At 42.9% G+C, this 23,158-nt stretch overlaps 1 protein-coding gene across 1 annotated transcript; it reads right to left on the bottom strand.

Moving 5' to 3' along the window:
- Positions 1-2,244: 2,244 nt before the first annotated feature.
- ZC3HC1 (zinc finger C3HC-type containing 1) lies at positions 2,245-22,290 on the bottom strand. Its single transcript, XM_040471973.1, has 10 exons — positions 22,106-22,290; positions 20,485-20,596; positions 15,943-16,093; positions 15,320-15,403; positions 9,523-9,650; positions 7,979-8,133; positions 6,706-6,949; positions 5,677-5,889; positions 4,804-5,010; positions 2,245-2,675 (listed from the first exon to the last, which is right to left on the bottom strand). The coding sequence occupies exons 1-10, from the start codon at positions 22,249-22,251 to the stop codon at positions 2,607-2,609; spliced, it is 1,509 nt and encodes a 502-aa protein (XP_040327907.1). The 5' UTR covers positions 22,252-22,290; the 3' UTR covers positions 2,245-2,606.
- Positions 22,291-23,158: the final 868 nt, after the last annotated feature.

The raw sequence follows: 23,158 nt of genomic DNA, 5'->3' as shown, positions 1-23,158 counted from the left end.
TGGGTGGCGCAGTCGGTTGAGCGTCTGACTTCAGCCAGGTCACGATCTCGCGGTCCGTGAGTTCGAGCCCCGCGTCGGGCTCTGGGCTGATGGCTCAGAGCCTGGAGCCTGTTACCGATTCTGTGTCTCCCTCTCTCTCTGCCCCTCCCCCGTTCATGCTCTGTCTCTCTCTGTCCCAAAAAATAAATAAATGTTGAAAAAAAAAAAAAAGAAATGTGACTATTTTCCCTGGAAGGAGGTATAAATTAAAAATTGCAGTGGAAGGGCACATGGATGGCTCAGTTAGTTGAGCATCCAACTCTTGATGCTCTTGGCTCAGGTCATGATCTCACGGTTCAAGAGTTCAAGCCCCACATAGGGCTTGTGCTGACAGTGCTTGGGATTCTCTCTCTCTCCCTCTCTCTCTGCTCCTTCCCCACTGATGTGTGCACTCTCTCTCTCAAAATAAACTTAGAAAGATTAAAAAAAAATCTCTCTCTCCCTCTACCACTCTCTAGATCACAAGTGTGTGCACTTTCTCTCTCTCTCAAAAAAAAAAAAAAAATGCAGTGGAAAGACTTTTAAAAATTTACCCACATTATTATAACCTAGAATTAGGGTTGCAGTCCTTTTGAAGACCTTGTGTTAATGATTCTACACCACTCCTAAAGTGGTGACCTAGACGACAGGAGCTTCCAGAGAGCAGACTTCAAACTCACTTAGTCACCAGTCAGCAAAGGGCTTACCCCCTTGGCCCAAAGGCTCATGTCCATGAACATTAGAGAGCTGCCCGGCAGTGTGCCCCTCTAAGGAGACCACGGGGCCTGACAACGCACGCTCACACTAAAGGCAAAAGAGCACCCCTACAAAATAACCTGGAAGCAGCCTCTCCTGGCCTCAGCCACTGACAGGGGCTTCATTCAGAAGAGATATCAACACTATTTACCCTTTTAAAAATTAGGATTGAAAAATGACAAATTAGAAAATCTGACATGCATTAAAAAAAGGGACTCTCCTTCAAACTAAAGAGATTTATGTAACCCATGATCTTGAATTGGATCCTGGCTTAGACAAATCAAATGTAAAAACATTCGGAATACCCAGGAATTTTGCATATGGACTGGGTATTAGATGATAAGAGATCGTTAATTTTCGTTGGGTAAAGAAAATAGAAAAAAATGTATTTAGAGACGGAAACCAAAGTTTTAGCAGGGGCAGAATATTATGATGTCTTATTTTCTTTAAGATACTGGAGTATAAAAGTGAGTCCTAATTGGTCAAGCGTCTGACTTCGGCTCACGTCATGATCTCGCAGTTCGTGGGTTCAAGCCCCACGTGGGGCTCTGTGCTGACAGCTCAGAGCCTGGAGCCTGCTTCGGATTCTGTGTCTCCTCCTCATTCTGCCCCTCCCCTGCTCACTCTCTGTCTCTCAAAAATAAACGTTAAAAAATTTTTTTTAAAAAAGTGAGTCATAAAACAAACTACAGTTACTCAAAGAAAATATGACATTTCAGAGAAATGTCCCTTTATCAGTGTCCCTTTATCAGCTTTCACGGTCCCTTTATCAGGGAGCAGTCTTATTTAGACGGGGCAGGTCAGGGTCAATCTTCACCACAGAGACTGATGCTCACCAGCAGCAGTGAAGGAGCCTGGGGGAGTCCCCCTCGGGGGGAGCCATGTACCGGAAGGCATGTGGAGAGGGTGTCTCTCCTGAAGGACCTTCCTCCCTCACCTTGCCTATTGTTGTCAAAGTGAACAGAGAACACGAACAGCCTACCATTCACTGTAGCACATCAGGAGATCTCCCGGTGACATAACGAACACTCTCTGGTTCAGAAATACCTCTTTGAGGGGCGCCTGGGTGGCTCAGTCGGTTAAGCGGCTGACTTCGGCTCAGGTCATGATTTCACGGTCCGTGAGTTCGAGCCCCGCGTCGGGCTCTGTGCTGCCAGCTCAGACCCTGGAGCCTGTTTCAGATTCTGTGTCTCCCTCTCTCTGACCCTCCCCTGTTCATGCTCTGTCTCTCCCTGTCTCAAAAATAAATCAAGTGTTAAAAAAATTTTTTTAATTTAAAAAAAATAAAAAATTAAACAAACAAACAAAAAAAAGAAATACTTCTTTGATGAGAATCACAAGCAAATTTCAGGCTTTGCGGCCAATCTGAAAACGAAAATTTTGATTCTGCCTACTGCTCCACTGACGTGTGCTCAGTGTCTGCCTTGTTTATAACAGCCCAGAGGCAAGGAGGAACACAACTCACCGGCAGTAAGAATCCTAATAAGCATTTTATTAACACATTCTGTCACATTCTTGGGACACAAGGGTCTTCACAACACCAGCCCATACTGACAGACACCAGAAGAGCTCAAGTGCTCGGTCCTCCATCTAGTTTAACAACCCCGCACTCCCTTAACAGAGCCAGGCTTGGCGTACTTCACCTGTCCAATCCCGGCACGGAAACAGGCTTCCCCTCAGGCAGACGGCAGACAGTGACGCTGCCTTTTACAAAGATGGGGGATCCTTGTGGTTAAACCGGGATGGAGAAATCCGCCGCCCAAAAGGGAATTCAGACTCTTGCTTCTCCAAGTCACTCATTCCGCTTCTCTCCAGGAAGGGCTGGAATATCTTTAGGATGAGCATAAGGATTCCCACTGCCGGAATATTCGGAATACCTTCCTTGATTTCTCAGAGAGACTCTATAGGTAGAAAAGCTCATTGTTAGAGATTAAATTCTTTTATAGAGATGAAAGACGGGTAACGGCGTTAAGGCTTCGTCTATAAATTCCTCCCACAGGGATCTAGGTACATCTAGAATTGAATAAAACCCATTTTATATTTCGTATTACTTTATATTGTATACATAACACACACCTAAAACCAGACTAAAAATCTGCGTTCTGTCACAAGACTGCTAACATACTCTGAGCCTCTAACACATGGCTCATGTCCTCCCTCCAAGTATCTTCATCTGTCCTCATCTTTGTGAGGCTGACACTCCTGACCCACCATTAGTGCAGTGCACATATCCACCGGTTTCCGAATTGGCCCTAGTTCGTTATTTCTTGTGAACAAAGATTCACATTCATGTGATGCTTCACTGGGGTTAACAGTATAATTCAAGGCCAAGGAGTAAAATAAATGACTCTTTAGAGCTTAAACTATGACCCTGGCCTTCTCAGCTTCATTTTTAGCCAGCAGAGCTAATAATAGGAAGACTCTCACCGCCACTTGATCATGCCTATGAAGTGATCTGAGATTCTGAGAAATGGTGTTACAGGGAGACAAAACAATTCACTAAAAGATAAAAGTTCTCAGTGAATCAGAACACGCTGATCTCTCAGCCTTTGAGAGGCACAATAAAGAGCACAGGGTCTCAATGAGAACATAAATAATAATCTAGCAGATAATCCATAAAGTTATCTCCAGTTTCTGACATCAGATGACATTTTCACTGTTTTCTCATCCTCTTTGTGGATGAATGTTTCAATAAAATAAAAGTCCCGGGGTGGGAGGTGAGGGTGGGGGGAGTTTGAGCTCTTACTAATGACCAAGGGGAATTTAGTTAATACGGTGACAACGTTAAAAGGAACTTAAGTTGAAAAACAACATAAGCTTTTTTCTAACGTGAGGATCCTTTGTGTAGCCTCATTAAGCTCTGAACTTCCCAGTCACAGCAGCTGTGGGAAGGTTAAAAGACAAACCACCAAAAAGGATCTTAAAAGTCCTAGAAACCAGGGTCAATTATGAGGCCAACTTTTCCCACTACAAAAACAAAAAACCCCGTAAAAACCCTGTGGGATTTCTTGTTAGTAAGACAGTGACAGAGGGGAGTCAATAAAAACTTCCAGTACACTATTTCATGAAGATCTAGGCAGAAGAATTTACATGCAGACATTTGTCTTCAGATAGCTTGATGTATTTTCAAAGGTTTTAAATTAGAAAAACGGAGATTTTCTTCCTGCGGAAAAACCTGGAAAGCCTTCATTTGTGTAGGCTACAGGGTACAGATGTACATTCTCGGGCTCGCTATCGTTGTCCCCAGTAGAATCCCATGATCCTGTTGAGCCACGAACCTGGGACCACTTCCTTTAAACGTGTACCGGCAAGTATTATTTTACTTTGTCCTTGGAGGTTACGGAAATCAGAAATTATTCTATCTACACCGTGCTAAGAGGCAAATTTGGCAATGAGCCAGCAAAGGAAAGAGAACCCAGTTTCCGTGATTCCTTAATGCTTACCCTCCTATCACTTCCATCCTTTACACACAGTAAACACGTGACCCGTCTCCTCAGCTGTCACGATGGATTTGCATTTACCCACATGTGCAGGTAGCAGCAGTCACTACTGCCGTGGCTTGCTGAGGCTCAGGGCACAAGTCTGGGGCTGTGGAACAGAGCCAAGTAACGTGCCCACCGTGAGGAATGAAATCGCAATCTTGGGGTCAGGGCACAGTACTCAGAGGGCTAAGCTAACTGGCCAGGCTCCAAATGCAAGTGACAGCAACTGATAGAAAAAGCAGCTGTTGTGCAACAGGAGGCCGGAACAGCTGCCTCATCATCTAGTTCTGGTTCTGTATTCCTTTTCTACTTTGAATCACTTTAGTTGAGAAGACAAAGAATTTACCAGAATTTGATGGAATGCCAAATGCTAAACTGCAGGAAGACTGAATCAGTTCCACGCCTGTTCTCCCGGACGAACCCGGACTCAGTCTAACCTGACTTATGAGAGCTGAGGGCAGGCAGGGTGCTAATTATAGGACCAGCCCCTGTTCCTCATCCCATAAACAGCGAGTGCTGCACACACAGAGGTGACGGCTTATCTCACCATGGAGTCTGTGTCAGCTGGCTGGCTGGACTGCTTGTGGGCCAAGAGGATGTTCAGCACGGCCTTCCAGCCTGGCTCTGCCGCAGCACTGGCATCTGCCTCAGTTCTGCCATCCTCCCTGGTATCCTGGCCAAATGTGACATTCACCCAAGGGCACCAGTCTCTGTGCTGAGAGGTGGGATCAAAGAAGCTTCGGGAAGATGTGTCCTGAGAGGAGGAAAAGAAACAGTGCTGATGAAGGGCAGAGGCCACGTCAATCCAGAGAGGCACTGCTGTGACTTGTCCAGTTCAGAATCTCACAACTGCCCACATTTCCAATTTGATGTCTCCTTTAAACACTGCCTATGTCGGGGCACCTGGGTGGCTCAGCTGGTTAAGCATCTGACTTTGGCTCAGGTCGCGATCTCACGGTTCATGAGTTCAAGCCCCGCAACAGGCTTGCTGCTGTCAGTGCAGAGCCTGCTTGGGATCCTGTCTCCCTCACTCTCTGTCCCTCCCCAGCTCATGCTCTCTCTCAAAATAAATACACTTTAAAAAAAAAATTTGAACACTGCCTATGTAGTGCCCACTCTCTTTCCAAATTCTTTCATTCCCTTTGTGTTAAATCAACAGCACCTGATCAGGTATGTCCTCCCATCCCCCTGCCAGCCCCATGTGCGTGAAATAGTTACTACCTCTGCAGAATCCATTCCAAAGAACTGAAATGACAAACCTCTTCAAGTTTTTTCCTTTTGGTCACCCAACTATCCCATCTTGAAACTTACTCACATTGTCTTCTCACAGCCACAGGACCACACCTGCTTCTCTGTACTACGCGGTGAGGGTCTGGCGTGCTGTCTGCGCTCCATGACCTCTACACGCAGGTGGACTCACCGAGCTGCTAGAAGAGCAGAGGCGAGCCCGTTTGGCTCTCCGGAGAGGGCTAGACGGCACTTCCAGGCCAGTGCCGTCTCCTGTTCCCATACTTCGGGTCACAGGACGAGTTCTGGTGGTGGGGCTAGCAGCCTCTGGCTCAGGACGGTCAACGGGACTAGAAGAGTCCCAGCTCCGAGTTCGGGAGACGACAGGGCCTGGGCTCCTTTCAGCCTGAAGGAAAGAAGAGGGAGGAGAAGTACACCAATGATGGAAATGACTATGGTCAGAAGACGTATTTCTAGAAGCAGGTGCAAACAAATACTTCACAGTTTAAACTGTGAGAATTTACTTTCTGAACTGTCGACATATCTAAACTCTTCAAAAAATAATCGATTTTTATACAAAATCATGAATTTAGCTTCTGTGTTGCAACTGGTGAATAAAAACATGCGGTATTTTGATCACTGTGGTCAGAACTAAAGCTTCCCCACCTAAGTTAATCTCCAGCTTTTCCACCACAACACTTTTGGCAAGAATGCTTTTTTTTTTTTTTTAATGTTCATTTATTTATTTTGAGAAAGTGTGAGAGAGAAAGCATGCATGAGCAGGGGGAGAGGCAGAGAAAGAGGAGGAGAGAATCCCAAGCAGGTTCCTCGCTGTCAGAACAGAGCTTGACGTGGGGCTTGGTCTCAAGAACCACTGAGAACATGACCTGAGCCAAAATCAAGAGTCGGAAGCTTAACCAACTGAGACATCCAGGCACCCCAAGAACGCTTGCTTACTTGCTTTATTATTTTAAATGTTTTTTTATTTTTGAGGGACAGAGCACGAGCAGAGGAGGGGCAGAGAGAGAGGGAGACACAGAATCGGAAGCAGGCTCCAGGCTCTGAGCTGTCAGCACAGAGCCTGATGCGGGGCTCGAACTCATGAATCCTGAGATCATGACCTGAGCCGAAGTCAGACGCTCAAGTTGGTCTGAGCCACCGAGGCGCCCCCGAGAATGCCGCTTTTAAAAAGGCCACCCCAACAAGCCAAGTAAGTCTATACCTGCTCGGAGCCAGGGGAAAATGTGGCATCCTGACTCCGAGTCATCATCCTCCGAGGAGATTCAGGCACCAGAGGGAAGCGCTCTGCCCGCCCCTCAGGGCCTTGGATGGGGGAGCTGGTCAGGCCAAACGATGCATCCAGTTCAGTCATGGAAGACTCCATCTGCTGGAAGCCCCAGAGCCCCACCTTCCTCGTACACTGTGAACAGCTTATCAAGGAGAGCTGCATGGGTTCCAGACAAGAACTAGGTAGGAACAGAAAAGAGAGTTTTCTCAAAAGGTAACACTTCCAAGGGACTAAGTGTAATCATTTGTGAGAATGCTTTATCTCATCAAATAAGTCTCTGGAACAGTCCAGTGGATTGGGAATCATGGCATCTCGAGGCCCCTGTCCTCTGATCTCAGGACCCCAACTCCAGTGTCGCTCACAAAGTTCCTACAGAAAGATCTAATGGTCTTGGTGTCATCTCGAAGGCAAGACTACATTAAAGGTTATTTTATACATTTCTTCTGTTCTTTTTAAATGAAAATATTCCTGGGGCACCTGGCTGGTTCAGTCAGAAGAGCATGTAATTTTTGATCTCAGGGTCTTGAGTTCAAGCCCCACAGTGGGTGTAGAGATAACTTAAATAAACTTTAAAATAAACAAACAAACCTTAAATAAAAAATATCCCTTGATCTATCAAAGAATGCGTAGTTAAGGTAAATCAAGATTGGTTCAAACAGTTTTTTAGTTTTTTAATATTTTATTTTTAAGTTATCTCTATACCTAACAGGGCTGGAACTCATAATCCTGAGATCAAGAGTTGAATGCTCTACCGACTGAGCCAGCCAGGTGTCCCAGTTCCAACAGTTTTCTATCTCAGAGGGAGTCTATGCTAAATTGAGCAGCTGGAAGAGAAATACCAACATGGAGGCTCAGAGGACTCTGGCTGACGTTTCCTTTGGTAGTTTTTATGAACTCAACTGATTTTTCTTCCTTTCTATAAACAGAAAGGAGCTTCACTGCTTACAGGAGCACATATTCCCAGCTGGGAAGCGATAGTAAAAAAAAAACCAAAAAAACCAAAGTTCAGGTGTGTCCAAGAATTCCCGCGTTCTAATTCTGGAACTGTTACTGATTCTTATCATCCCCTCACCACCCTCTTAGGTTTTCTTTGTCTGCTTTTCTGACAGGAAAACACCAGGTGATCTACAAATACTATCAGTGACTGATGTAAACCAGTGTATGACGATATCAAAGTTCATGTCACCCTGCAAATTCACTGACTGACCTGCATGCCCAGCCGCACAGAGAGAGGACACAGGCAGTGACGTGGACTTGGATGTCTGAGCCTAATTTGCTTACAGCTTTTCTCTCATCCGTTCGGTGATCAAGTTCGTCTTCAAGCAGGTGCAGGAGAAGACTGATCTTGTCTTCTGTCAAGCACTATAAAGGAACCAAGGTTCCTTAAATTAAACGTCCAACCACAAAAATGACATATAATGATGTACTTAGATGGTACAACGCAAAAATCATGAAAGAAGTGCCAAACACGAAGACGATTCTCTTCGTTACGGAAGGCTTACTTCCAGGACAGGGCTAAGGTATTCCAAACCTTTCTGAATTGCTCTGAATCTACTGACTGAGAAAGGTAGCAGTTTTCCTAGAACTACTAAATCTTTTCTTAGTACTAATTTGTTTTCAATTTACCAATTGCAGGGGCACATGGGTAGCTCGGTCAGTTGGGCGCCCAAGTCTTGATTTTGGCTCAGATCATGATTTCACGATTCATGGGACGGAGTTCACTGTTGGGCTCCAAGCTGACGTGAGGAGCCTGCTTGGGATTCTCTCTCTCTTCTCAGCCCCTCCCCCACCTCGCTCTCTCAAAATAAATAAATTAACTTAAAAAAAAATCAATTTACAAGAGTGCCTTGGTGGCTCAGTCCTTTAAGCACCTGACTCTTGATTTCAGCTCAGATCATGATCTGACCATTGGGGAGATTGGGTTCTGCGCTGACCGTGAGAAGCCTCCTTGGGATTCTCTTTCTCCCTCTCTCTCTGCCCTTCCCCTGCACGTGTACTCTCTCTCGCAAAAAAAGACATTTACCAGTTGCGGATTTTCTCTCAAACCTGTACACTTCAAACCAAAATAGGAAAAACAGATTACTATTTATATCTTGACCTGACACTAAATTTACTTCTTGACAAAATGAGAACTTACCAAGGTCTTTATTTTTGTACTAAGAATAATAAAGAACTGACAAGGTGAACAAAAAAGCTGCCTTGGCTAGGGACAAGGGACATTTATAATAGGCACAGAGGGTAACACTTCAGTTAAAATCCAAATGGCCTCGCAACTTGAAGAAGCAAAATAATAGCTACTATTTCCTACAGTAAAGCTTGTCTCCAGAGTATGTGCAGGGTGATGAAACAGGACACTAGATAGGGACACTAAAGATAGGGCAGAGCATTTCTAATTTCTACTCACAGGGGAGAAGGGAGTTTATAACTTCTCCTGGAGTATTTTCTTTGGGAAATGATAAGCAATAAATCATATGAAGTCACATTTCAGTATCTTCTGTTAAATAGTTTAAGTAACAACTCAAGATAAAATTGAATGTATGCCATTTAAAGAATATCTAGAAGTTTTGAGGGAACCATTTACTTAACTGTCAATAGCTGCCCTTCTAGCAGAGACTGAAAAAGTCCAGTTGAGGGGCAAACAACTAGCTCTCTTCACAGCAATCTGAATCCTCTGGTCATTTAAGGAAATGCTTCACGTACAAGTGCTAGTGACAACTGAAGACCGCTGTAGGCTCGCTAAGGAAAACTCACCATAGTTTTCAAGTCCTCTGGCCTCAGGGAAGGAAGCTGAAGGTCCAAGTGACAAAGGCTTTGAAAACGATCTGAGAATTCGCTAACAAGAACAGCAGGCTCATCCAACGGCAACATCCCAAATCGATCTGCGGACAAGGTAAACTGGAAGATCATATTTGTGTAAATGGTAAAAAGTCAAAGACGTGTATGGAACGACAGGGGACAGGTACTGATAAAACTGATCAAGCACTTGAAGATATTAAGAATTATTGACTTTTTTTGACAGAGCTGTGATGTTTTTGTGAATATGTGTAAAAAAGTAGATTTCTCGAGAAAGGTTTCTCAGAAGCAGTCAGGTCTAAGCTGAATTTGAGACCAACAACAGTGTGCAAAAGCAAAGGCCCAAAGGATGGGACAGGGGGACAGGTGCGGAGTTTCTCAACAGTTTCACGGGACTGGAACCCAGTGCGCCTGTGGGGAAAGTAGTAGGAGATGGGGTTGAAGTGTAGAGAGTAACGAGACCATGATTTTACTAACGTATGTGAAAAGAAATTACCAAAAAGATTTTTTTAAAGGAGGAAGTGATATTATAGATAATATGCAGTAGTTTAGAGTAGAGATCATAAAGGGCCAGCTGGGATACAAAAAAAAAAAAAAAAAATAAGCTTAGCAGACATTAAAGTGACCTAAGGTAATAATCCCTGCAAGATACTGGTGGCATAAAGATGGAGAGAAGGAGCATCCATGTTATAAAACTCTTAACGATCAATGACACTTCATACTGTAAGAAAAATAGGGCATAGTAATATATAGTGTTAAATTGGGATAATGATATCAACTCCTGATGTTAAATAGAAATCTAGCAGTGATGGTTTCACAAGCCCACAAGTATGTCACAACTTACCAAACAGTATACCTAAATATGCACATTTTATGTCAATTATTCCTCAATAAGGCTGTTTAAAAAATGGGGGGGGGGCGGTTCTGGGTGGCTCACTCAGTTAAGGGTCCAAATCTTGATTCTGGCTCAGGTCAACAATCTCACAGCTGTGAGATCGAGCTCCATGTGGGGCTCTGTGCTGGGTCAGACTCTGAGCTGGGCACGGAGCCTGCTTAAGATTCTCTCACTCGCCCTCTGCCCCTGCCCCGCTTGCCCACATATATGCGTGCTCCTGCTCTCTCCAAAAAATAAATAAACAGAAACAGAAAAAAGAAAAGAAAAGGGCATCCAGGTGGCTCAGTCAGTTAAGCGTCCAACTTTGGCTCAGGTCATGATCTCAGTTTGTGAGTTCGAGCCCCGCATCAGGCTTTGTGCTGGCAGTACAGAACCTGCTTTGGATCCTCTGTCTCCCTCTCTCTCTGCTTCTCCCCTGGGTAACCTCTCTCTCTCAAAAATAAACATTTAAAAAAAAAAAAAAAGAAAGAAAGAAAAAAATCTCTTTTCCAGTTTTATTACTAAGAGGTACAGGGGCACCTGGGTGGCTCAGTTGGTTGAGCGTCTGACTCTCGATTTTGGCTCAGGTCGTGATTTCACGGTTCATGAGTTCAAGCTCCACGTCGGGCTGTGTGCTGAAAGTGCAGAGCCTGCGTGGGATTTTCTCTCTCCCACCCCACCCTCTGTCAAAATAAATAATAAATAAAAACTTAAAAAAAAAAAGAGAGAGATACAAAAGTAGTTAACAATAGCACTTTTGTCCGCCATTTATTGTATCATTAACAACCAGATTTTGGTCTCTAATATTATTAAATATTATCAAACTATTTAAACTTGTTGCCAGTAACCAAATATGTCAAAAATATATGCCATCAATTTATTTTTATTTTTATTTTTTTAATTTTTTTAACGTTTATTTATTTTTGAGACAGAGAGAGACAGAGCATGAACAGGGGAGGGGCAGAGAGAGAGGGAGACACAGAATCTGAAACAGGCTCCAGGCTCTGAGCTGTCAGCACAGAGCCCAACGCGGGGCTCGAACTCACGGACCGTGAGATCATGACCTGAGCTGAAGTCGGACGCTTAACCGACCAAGCCACCCAGGCGCCCCAACCATCAATTTAAAAAGATGTATCATTTTACAAGGAATGTCTGATTATAAAAAACTAAGATCAACAAAAAAGGTATGGACTTTACAAAATCAAGCGAGGTTTAACAATAAAAATAAAACATGTTCTGATGACCAGTGGCTCAGGTTTGACAAAACTTAGGAGAAAAAAATAGATCCCAATGTCCTTCTGATCACCTTCCAATTTAGGGTTTGGTCTGATCCCTACAATTCTAAGAAAATACTAGTAAAAATTGATGAAGGCAAAAGAGCAAACAGAAGAAATTAAACCCATCATGTAAATGTTTTAACATGAATTAAAATATGTTTTATAACTAACATGTGAGTATTTGGTCTACTTCAGTGTTTGATATGTTCAAAATAATCAGTCTAGTAAATTAGTAATTATAATTATTATAATTTGAAATGTTTAAAGGGATTTAGTTTTGTTTGTAAATACTGGTAAATGTTAGAAAAAAATTACCTACAAAACTGTATTTATTAGATATGCTTAATAAATAAAAGCACTAAAAGTACAGATAGTTGTCGGTGTTCCTTTCTTCACACTAAAGTCTCTTGAACGTGAAAGAACCAAACCAAGGGATGATATAACTGAAAGGTCACATTTCAGATTTGGGAGGTAGGATGGATAGGACCAGGTGGTGACAACAGGGAAGAGCATCTAAGGTGACTTCCAGGTTTCTGGCTAGGACAACTGGTAGGGGGGGTGGGGGGGTGGGTGTCAGTACCATTTACCAAGATGGAGAACATAGAAGATGAGAAGCAAGTTCTAGGTATAAAATGAAGCATTCAGTTTTGTATATGTTGAATTCCAGGTCTGCAGCAGATATTACATGGAAATGTTTAGAAGGCAGCTGGAAATGAGTCAAGCTCAAAAGAGAGGTCTGGATAGGAGTTAAAGGTATGCAAGTAGGTGGCAGCTGAAGTTATGAATAGGACCAAGAAAGCTGAGTGTGTGTAGTACCAAGAGGCAGGAACCACCAGCAGGGTCCTGGGCAGATCCTAGAAACCTGGACAGGGCACACGGAGAGACGATTCACATCCTCAAGGAGCGAATGTGGTTGTACTATCCAGAGAAATAGCTGGGCCAACAGCAGAAACTTCTGTTACCATGACCTTCACTTTACAATGTTATTTCTTGGGTCACCTGAGTGGTCAGTTGGTTAAGCGACCGACTGCAGCTCAGGTCATGATCTCGCAGTTTGTGAGTTCGAGCCCCGCATCAGGCTCTGTGCTGACAACTCAGAGCCTGGAGCCTACTTCGGATTCTGTGTCTCCCCCTCTCTCTACCCCTCCCCTGCTCATGCTCTGTGTCTCTCCATCTCTCGGTAACAAACAAACGTTAAAAAAATTTTTTTTTTTAAATGTTATTTCTTGGGGTGCCTGGGTGGCTCAGCTGGTTGAGCGTCCGACTTTGGCTCAGGTCACGATCTCCCGGTTCATGGGTTCAAACCCCACGTTGGGCTCTGTGCTGACAGCTCAGAGTCTGAAGCCTGCTTCGGATTCTGTGTCTCCCTCTCTCTCTGCCCCTCCCCTGCTTATGCTCTGTCTTTGTCTCTCAACAATAAATCAATGTTTTTTTTTAAAAAAAAGTTTAAAAAAAAAACCTGTTATTTCTCGGGGCACCTGGGTGGCTCAGTCGGTTAAGCATCTTACTCTTCCTTTCGGCTCAGGTCACAGTCTCACAGTCTGTGGGTTCAAGCCCTGCATCAGGAGCGGAGCCTGCTTGGGATTCTCCCTGCCCCTCCCCTGCTCACTCACTCTCTCAAAATAAATAAACACGTAAAAAATGTTTAAAAAAATCATTTCCTAATAGTCCCTTTCTAGCACCTGTTCATCTATCAGTAGATGGCACTCTATGAACATTTTCAATCTATTTTTTTTTGTTCTTAGTGGTTATTCATGGAATATTCCCAGGTGTCAGTGACCCTGGAATTAGCCTGAGTTGTCCTACTGAAATAATAAAAAGTATACCTACTTTTTGGCACTAATGTCTGGTCAAGCATTAAGTTTTGCACCTGGTCTTGGTGAGCCCTCCAGAAGGCTCTGCTGTAGAAGTTACTCACTCAGCAGGAATATGCCCATGTGACCAGTAAAATATTTAAAACTCCCACTTGTGACATTTTGGGCTCCCTCATTCTGAAGCATTTTGTGCATACAACACTTAAGAGTCTTTAAGAGTCCAAGATACTATTGGGGCACCTGGCTGGCTCAGTTGGTAGAACACACGGCTCTTGATCACAGGGTCATGAGTTCAAGCCCCACATTGGGCATGGAACCTACTTAAAAAAAAAAAAAAGAGTATAGATAAAAAAAAAAAGAGTATAGATACAATTAAAAAGAAAAAGAACTAAAAGAACTAAAAGAACTTTAAAAGACATGAAAATATTGGGATGCCTGGGTGGCTGAGTAGGTTGAGCATCTGACTTCGGCTCAGGTCGTGATCTCACAGTTTGTGAGTTCGAGCCCCGCATCAGCCCCGCATGAGCCCTGTGTCAGGCTCTGAGCTAAGAGCTCGGAGTCTAGAGCCTACTTTGGATTCTGTGCCTCCCTCTCTTTCTCTGTCCCCCCCACCTTGCTTGTGCTCTGCCTCTGTCTCAAAAATAAATAAACATTAAAAAAAAATTGAATTAAAAAAACATGAAAATATTAGCAACTGCATCACCTTAATATTTTTCACAAAACAAGTTCTAAATCAAGATCCTAAGACCAGTAACAAAGGAGCTATCACGTATTTTATAAGGCAGGGCATTCTAGAGTATGAGGCTTCATAAAATTCCTGTCTCTTTGCCTAAGTATAAATTTTGGAACCCTAAAGTAAACATATCCTGCTGTTAGTTTCTCAGACTACATAGTCAGATTCACTCTAAAGTAGCCTAGTTTTTTAAAAAAGTAATGATTAAAGTCAATAACTCAAGTGAAGACAATCACAAATTCACCGGATTCAAGAGAGGGCTTTGGCTTCAATGCTGTTGTTTATATTGTGTCACTTCACTGGGACAAATTATACATTTGTAATCACTCTCATCTGGCTTCCCGTGAGTTGGTTTTAGGAACCGAACCCCAACTCCATTTAACTGCCACGGTTAGTGCACCAAAGGAAGCCTGGGGAGAACATGGGACTGCTTGCTATGGGGGGCAAAGCAGAGAGTTTGAAAGCAGATAAAACCACAGTTTTGCCTCCTCACCAGTTGGTTTTAAGATTCCTGATTCTGGGTGCCGGGGTGGCTCAGTTAGTTGAGTGACTGACTCTTGATTTCAGCTTGGGTCATGATCCCAGGTTCGTGGGATCGAGCCCCGTGTCAGGCTCTACATTGAGCCTCTTTTTTTTTTTTTTTTAAATTCTCTCTCTCTCTCTCTCTCTCTCTCTCTCCCTCCCTCCACCCCTCTCCCTTACTTGCATGTGCGTGCTCTCAAATTAGAAAATAAAATAATAAAACAAAAATAAAAACGTTAGGAAAAAAAGATCTCTGATTCTGTTTCCTCACTTAAAAAACTGTGTTGGTAATCTACCTCCTAGGGCCCCTGTGAGAATTAAATGGGATAATGTATGCATGGCTAAGCTGTCAAATGCCCTTAATAAAGTTAAGTAATAACCTAACAAGTAAATGAATGTAAATTCTTCTTTAAAAACCCAAATAGAAAGGAAAAAAATGAAACTTCAAAGACTAGATTTTCACAAAGAAACAGACAATATTAGAAATGCAACAACCAAGAAGGGATGGTCAATGGGAAATGCTGGAAATAAGTACCTGGGGAGGGGCTGTCTGGCCAGAAACAGAACTTCTCATGGGCGGTGCACAAGGCTTTCTTCAGCTCAGCACATCGGTCCTTATCTGAAACCCATACAGGCAGCAGTGCCTTAGAAAACACTATAGGGATTCAAAATCTAATGACTAAGAACCTTTAAGAGTGTGGATAGAATTAAAAATAAAAATGACTAAGATAATTTTAGAAGATATGAAAATACTAGCAACTGCATCATCTTAATATTTTTCAGAAAACAAGTTCTAAATCAAGATCTTAAGGTCAGTAACAGTATTATGTATCTTATAAGGCAGGGCGTTCTAAAGCACAAGGCTTCATAGAAGTGCCTTGTCTCTTTGCCTAAGTATAAATTTTGAAACCATAAAGTAAATATACTCTGCTGTTAGTTTCCCAGAATACAGAAAGTCAGGTTTACTCTAAAGTAGCTTAGTTTTAAAAAACATTAGTAACTGAAGCTAATAATTAGGACAAAGACAATCACAGATTCGCCTTGCTATATGTAACAGTACACATTCTTTGATCAAACACAAGTGACTGATCTTCTTAGAAAACCAGTCTAATATATCTTTGAAAATGGAGGAAAATGTAATTTGTACTTTATACTTACATCTGTCAAAATCAAAAGCTGGTTGTAAACTGGCACAGAGAAAAGCCTGACAGCTGGAACACTTGAGCATATCACATTCAACTGTGACCCAGCCGTACTTTGCACAGACAAGTGGAGACAGCTCAGAGGGCTTACCTGCCCATTTCAGAGAGTATTCATGTTAAGAAAAACAATGCTGCAAGTATATTAAGATGAGTAAGTCAGAAATGAAAACTTTAACTCATTCTTTACATATATAGGAATAAACACGTTAGATTAAGAGGAAAAGCAAGTAAGGAAAGTTTGGAAAACTAATTTTTACTTTTTTATTTTTTATTATTTTGAGAGAGAGAGAGAGAGAGAGAGAGAGAGAGAGAGAGAAATATCCCAAGCAGGCTCCATGCTCAGTACAGAGGCTGACATGGGGCTCGATTCCAAAACCTGGGATCATGATCTGAGCCGAAATCAAGAGTTGGATGCTCAACCGACTGAACCATGCAGGCACCCTGAAAAACTATTTTTAAAGCACAGGCAGGGCGCCTGGGTGGCTCAGTTGGTTAAGCCTCTGACTTCAGCTCAGGTCATGACCTCATGGCTCATGGATTCATGCCTCACGTCGGGCTCTGAGCTGACAGCTTAGAGCCTGGAGCCTGCTTCAGGTTCTGTGTCTCCCTCTCTCTCTCTCTGCCCCTCCCCTGCTTGTGCTTTGTCTCTCAAAAATAAATAAATGTTAAAAAAAAATTTTTTTTTAAAGCACAGGCACATACTTCACAGAACAACGGAAGTCATTTGAGTAATAACCAGAGGGAAAAAATTTTGAACTTTTCCTCTACAAAGCCCGATGTATTCTACATGTTTAAAATGTTGATGCTGGGGCGCCTGGGTGGTTCAGTCGGTTAAGCGGCCGACTTCGATTCAGGCCATGATCTCGCGGTCCATGAGTTCTAGCCCCGCGTAGGGCTCTGTGCTGACAGCTCAGAGCCTGGAGCCTGCTTCAGATTCTGTGTCTCCCTCTCTCTGCCCCTCCCCTGTTCATGCTCTGTCTCTCCCTGTCTCAAAAATAAATAAACGTTAAAAAAAAAAATTAAAAATAAATAAATAAATAAATAAATAAATAAATAAATAAAATGTTGACGTTATTAATGGTTGTGGGGTGGAATACAGAAGCCATTCCCTTTCGCTTATTGTGAAATACTAGAGATTTAAAAACACTTCTAAAAGTACAGGGATATCCCTCAGCAATAAGGATGGTAAAAGTCAAACAAGCAGAAATATTTTCTGCCACTCATCTATGCTCTTTTATTTTACCATGTTTGCTTTTACGTTCTAAAGAATAGTCAGTAAAATTAATAATGATAATATTCTTCGTTATTTCCCCTGCCCAAAATTTGATTATTATGAACTAATGTGTGCACGTAGTCTATGTGTGTTAAACAGGCTGAGAGTACCCAGAGCATCTAGAAGTATGCGCTTGGGAAAATGTCCTAAAACATCTATTGATCTTTAAAACTCAATACTCAACATTTTACCTAAAGAGCTCTATTTTACAGAGTACACACACACACACACACACACACACACACACCAACACACACACAACACATGAAAGAAGATGCAGGAAACTTCTATATTTTTATAAGGGATACAGGAATTTGAAAACATTCTAATATTAGCAAAAGAAGGACTGAAGCCTAGAAAACAGAATTTAGATACAGATGTTAAAGGAGTTGGCATCACCTAAAATAAAAGTAACAGGATTACTTAACTGGCTAAGTGAAAGAAATGATTATCATACTCAAAGCGGTGGTCAATTTATATCCAATGAAAACAAAAAAGAACAAAGGACAAGGTTCCTTTGCAGAAAATGAGGAATTAGTCCAAGGTACGGCAGTAGATGATTAAAATACCTTCCTCTTCCTGAGAAATTTAGTCCGAGAGCCATCAGGCGGTGAGCAAGGAGAACAGCCAGGAGGGTGAGGGAGGCAGTTCAGCACAGGGTGTCAGAACCCAAGTTGGGTAAAGAGGGGCTGCACCTTGAGGTGTTGGGAGTCAAGTGGAGTGTAAAGAGAATCTCTACAGGGCCCCCACTCACCAAATCAGGGATAAGTGTAATATCAAAACATATAATGATAGTAACAGATTAAAATCCACTGAAAAAGCAGCCCATGCTGCTACAAATAAATAAATTACATAAAGTTTGATGAGGAATGGGATATTTGTATATTTTCAAAGCACCTCTGCACAAAACACTTTTTTTAAATGTTTGTTTATTTTTGAGAGAGAGAGAGAGAGAGAAAGAGCTAGAGCAGGGTAGTGGCAGAGAGAGAGGGAGACAGAATCTGAATCATGCTCTAGGCTCCCAGCTGTCAGCACAGGGCACAACTCGGGGCTTGAACACATGAACTGCGAGATCACGACCTGAGCCTCAGAGGTACCCCCCCACCCCGCGCCCCGCCCCCACACTTTTTAATTACAAAAGAAGTGTTACAATGGAAAAGACGGGCAAAGATGGGCAGACGCTCCCTAATCAAGTGATCAAAGTGATTATCACCAGGAAAGGGATAAATCAAATTCATGTGCCACCTGACAGGATACAGTGAGAACACAGCACCATTCTGTGATATTCCTAAGCTACTTGAATCTAACTATAAGGAAACATCAGATGGATGTGAATTGAGGTACTCTCTACAAAACTACTGGCCTGTAATCTTCAAAAGTATCACGATCATGAAATTCAAGGAAAAACAAGAATCTCAACTGGATCCTTTCGCTATAAAGAATATTATTAGGGGGTACTTGGGTAGCTTAATTAGTTGAGCATCCGACTCTTGATTCTGGCTCAGGTCATGATCTCATAGTTCGTGAGTTTGAGCCCCACATTGGGCTCTGTGCTGACAGCAAAGCACAGAGCCTGCTTGGGACTCTCTCTCCCTCTCTCTCTCTCTCTGCCTCTCCCCTACTCACTTTCTTTCTCTCTCTCTCAAAATATTTAAACTTAAAAAGAAAAAAAAAGAATATTATTACAACAACTGATGAAACGACTGGGGTCTGAGGGTTGAATGACAGTAATTTATTATGTGAAATTTCCTGATTTTGATGGCTGCATTGCAGTTACATAGGAAAAAAGTCCTGGTGTGTAGGAAATATCTGGGGGTAATGAGGTATCACTTTGGCAACTTACTTAAAGGTAGCTTAGAAAGGAAGTTCTTTGTAACCTGTGCAACCTTTCTGCAAGTCTATAATCGTTTTATATTTTTAAAAAATCACTCTAGTGAATAGAAAAGGGCACAAGTGATGGGATGTCACCTGTGAGATTAGGTTACAAAAAGAGTTTAGCTTCTGTCTTGCTCTCTTTCACTTGCACACTCCGATGGAAGCCAGCTGCCACGTTTTGTGAACTGTCCCTGTCAATAGGCCCATGCTGCAAGGTACACAGGGAGGTCTCTACCCGAGAGCCACTATAGAGCCGAAGCCCTCAATCCAGTAGCTCGTGGGTGAAGCTTGGAAATGCATCTTTTCTTAGCGGAGCCTGGAGATGACTGCAGCCTGTGAGGAACCCTGAGCCACAGGACCCAAGTAAGCCATGCCCAGATTCCTGACCCACAGAAATTGTGACAAAAAATGTGTTTTTTTTTAATGCTTATTTATTTTTGAGAGAGGGTGAGTGAGCGGGAAAGTGGCAGAGAGAGAGGGAGGCAGAGGATCCAAAGCTGGCTCTGTGCTGACAGCAGGGAGCCCAATGCGGGGGGGGGGGGGGGCTCAAACTCATGAATCATGAGATCATGACCTAACCTGAAGTCGGATGCTTAACCTACTGAGCCACCCAGGCACGCCCCATGTTTGTTGTTTTCAGCCACTAAGTTTTAGTGTAATTTGCTATACAACAGATAACTAATATATAGGGGAAAATCCAGAAAGAGACAGGAAGTGTAGTATACATAGCCTCATGCTATAATCCTGGCTCTGCCATTAGCTAGCAGGCTGATCAAAGGCAAGTCACATAACCTACCTGAAACTGTTTCCTCTTCTGTAAATGAGTATAATAATGATACCTATTTTCACGGGTTTAAGGTGAAGACTGAATGTGATAATATACATGAAAACACACCACATACAAATGTTAGTTACTATTCCTTTTCCTCTCAAGCTCTTAGTGTTTTCTTCTGCAAAAAGAAAAGGTCAGAGGCACCTGGGTGGCTAAGTTGGTTGAGCATTTGACTCTTGAATTCGGCTCAGGTCATAATCTCGAGGTTCGAGAGTTGGAGCCCCATATTGGGCTCTGCACTGACAGTGCAGAGTCTGCTTGGGGTTGTCTCTCTCTCTCTCTCTCAAAATAGTTAACAAAACAACAAAAAGCAAAGGCCAGATCATCTCAAATATCCCTTTGAGGAATAACATTTTATGATCATTTATGAACATTTCCTATAAAATATCTTACCAAGTTTAATTCTTTTTTTTTTCCCCCAAGTTTAATTCTTAAATTTACAACATCAAAATAAGTGCTGTTATTCCTCGTTCCAGGAGTGGAAAGTGCAACTCACATGAACTAATAAAGAAGGATATAGAAAATGTTTCCACCCTGCTAAAGAAGGCTTCTTTGCTTGTAGATTCCAATGGCGGCTGTTCCGCTTGGGGTGACCCATTAACTGACTGGAATGTGGCAGATGTGTCCTTCCTAAAATAAAGTGGCAGAACTCTCAGAAATCTTTCACAGCATCACTTTCCCTAAACATTTTGCATCTCGCTTCTCGGCACATCACAGCGTCAATCACGCCACGATGGATTTTAACCTTTCTAAAAATCATTTCAGTAATGTCATTCCTCTGCTTAAAATTATTAATTAGGTTCACAATAATTATTAAATAGAATCCAAATTCGTCAGTCTGGCATTCAAATTTCTTTACCGTTCGTTCATATCTAAGTTTCAAGTCATTTCTACCTCCACGGTGCTCCACTAATCCTATACCGGAGAACTTCTAGCTCACTTACTGTTCTCCAACAGTATTTCACACAACTTTAGTAAACACAAAATGAGACTCAAAGCTTCTATGCATTATAAATTTAAGCCATCTTACAAATCGAACTCCTTTAAACACAGAGAAAAATAATTTTGATAGGTTTCTACCTGAGTCGACCATTGATACCCACTCTCCCAAAACAGAGTTTCAGAATTCAAATCAAAGTAAAGATCTTTGGGCAATTTCATGAAAAAAATTCCGGGAGGAAAAAACCCAACAATACAATTATCTATTTTTAGTGAAAGGCATTTCAACAGCACCTGGAAGGGGTAGAGGGAGGGATCCTTGAGGACAAAAATCATCTTAATAAAAACAGGATGACAGCAGCTATTATAACTCGAAAGATATAAACTCATTCTGGGAATCTTTCTCAGAGAGCCAGCCTCAGGGAGGTGCAGTTCTTGAAAGAAATTCAGAGGATCCATAAACTTGGATGAGAAAAAAGCGACGTTTATTTTATTAACCTCTAGCTGAAATTCAGCACTTCCTTCAAATACGAATGAAGGTACTAAAAAACCCCTCACAAAACATAGTAGCATCAGCAGTACTTATGAATTTGTCACCAGTGGAAATCACAGGCATTTTGTCACATTACGGTTGTTGAACATGTTGTGAAATATCACTTATGCCCATGATTACTTCAAAATTATGGTAAATAATAGACTTATTACTAGAGATTACTTAACTTTCCAGTAATGAAGCATGTTACTGCACTTTTTTTCTTTTACTATCTTGATAACCGCATTCTAAAGTAATTGGTCCCCTTTATGTTGCTATGCACTTTATTTTATGCATTTAAAAATATTCTGAGAAGGGATTCATAAGCTTTGCCAGGCTGCCAAAGGTGTCTAAGGCTCAAAAAAGATTAAGAAACCCCACTAACAGATGTCAGGTGCATATTCAGTTAGCAGTCGCCTTTTCTTCCCTTCCGCCCCCAACCCGTTTTATAGCAAAATGCCGCCCGTGGTGCTGAAACCAGTACATCCCGAGACTAAAACCGAGTAAACGTAGTAAACCCGGTCTCTTTCAGATCCCGGGACGTTGCCAACCCTACAGACAAAAGTGCCGACCCAGAGGATTCCCCCCACCCCCGCGCCCCGGGCCCGCGTTCCCCAAACCCTCTCCAATCCGCCGGCGCAGGACCCAGGGTGGACTCGTGAACTCACGCTTCGGCGCCTCCTTCTTCTGGAGCAATCCCCTCATCTATCAGCTGCCTGACTTTTTGGGGCGTCCCTTCTGGGGAGCGAATAACCGCACCCCAATTCTTTTCAACCCCCGCGGCAAACGCCTGCCCCTCACTGGGCGCCGCCATCTTGGTCCGTTGCCGACTTGCTTCCCCGCGGGCTTGAAGGCTCAGGAACTTCCGTTCTGCGCGGTTAAGATCCTCCTCTGGAGGCGCGGTCCGGCGCGTTTGCCCACGCAACTCGCAGAATCTGACCGCGGGGCCCACCCCTTCGTGGCCATCTTAGAGCGAGGTAAACCCTCATTACAGAACGAGGTAAACCGCCTTGGGAGCTCCTAGTGTTTAAGCCTAGGTTGAGGCTTATGATGTGGGGTGTTTGGAGCGGTGTTTCTGCAAATTCGACAGGGATGGGGGGCCAGGTTGAGTCTTAAATTAATTAACTGATAGGGCCTTCCTGAGTTCCGTGTTTTTACAAGGGAAGAAATGGCGACCGTTTCTTGAGAGTAAAGCATTTCGAACTTTTCTTAGAAACCGAGTTACAGTGGGTTTCTAAGAGAGAGAGAGAGCGAGTGTCTGTGGCATTGGCACTGAGCACCCTCCCTCCTTTGTCTAACAAGTATTTATTGAGTGTGCCCTACTGACGCCGTCCTAGGCGTTGTCAATGACAGCGAACAAAGGAGACAGGTGTTAGTGAAGTTAGATATTCAACAAATACGTTTTCCTGTAGTTTTGAGATTATGATTGGAAATGCTCCGAAGACGTACTAAGTACTAGGGACCCAATTTAGTCTGTCCCGGGACAATCAGGTGCTGGAGCTAAAATAGATGTGATTGGGGGAAAGAGATCAGATTGGAAGGAGTTTGTCTCATACGATCAACTGGCAAAAAAGACTTGTGACTGAGCAATAGGCCGAGATGAAAGTGAGACCACCTTTAGCATAGGGTTGTGGAGGCAGTGTTGCACCACCGAGGGCCCCCTTTAGGAATAAACTAAACCTCCTAGCTCCTGGGAGTACCACCAGCAGGAAGCCCTTCCC

Source organism: Herpailurus yagouaroundi, unplaced genomic scaffold (assembly GCF_014898765.1).
Source record: "Herpailurus yagouaroundi ecotype Mexico unplaced genomic scaffold, PumYag 100, whole genome shotgun sequence".
NCBI classification, from domain to species: Eukaryota; Metazoa; Chordata; class Mammalia; order Carnivora; family Felidae; genus Herpailurus; species Herpailurus yagouaroundi.
Note: the sequence above shows the minus strand (reverse complement) of the source record. Positions and strands in the feature narration are given on the sequence as shown.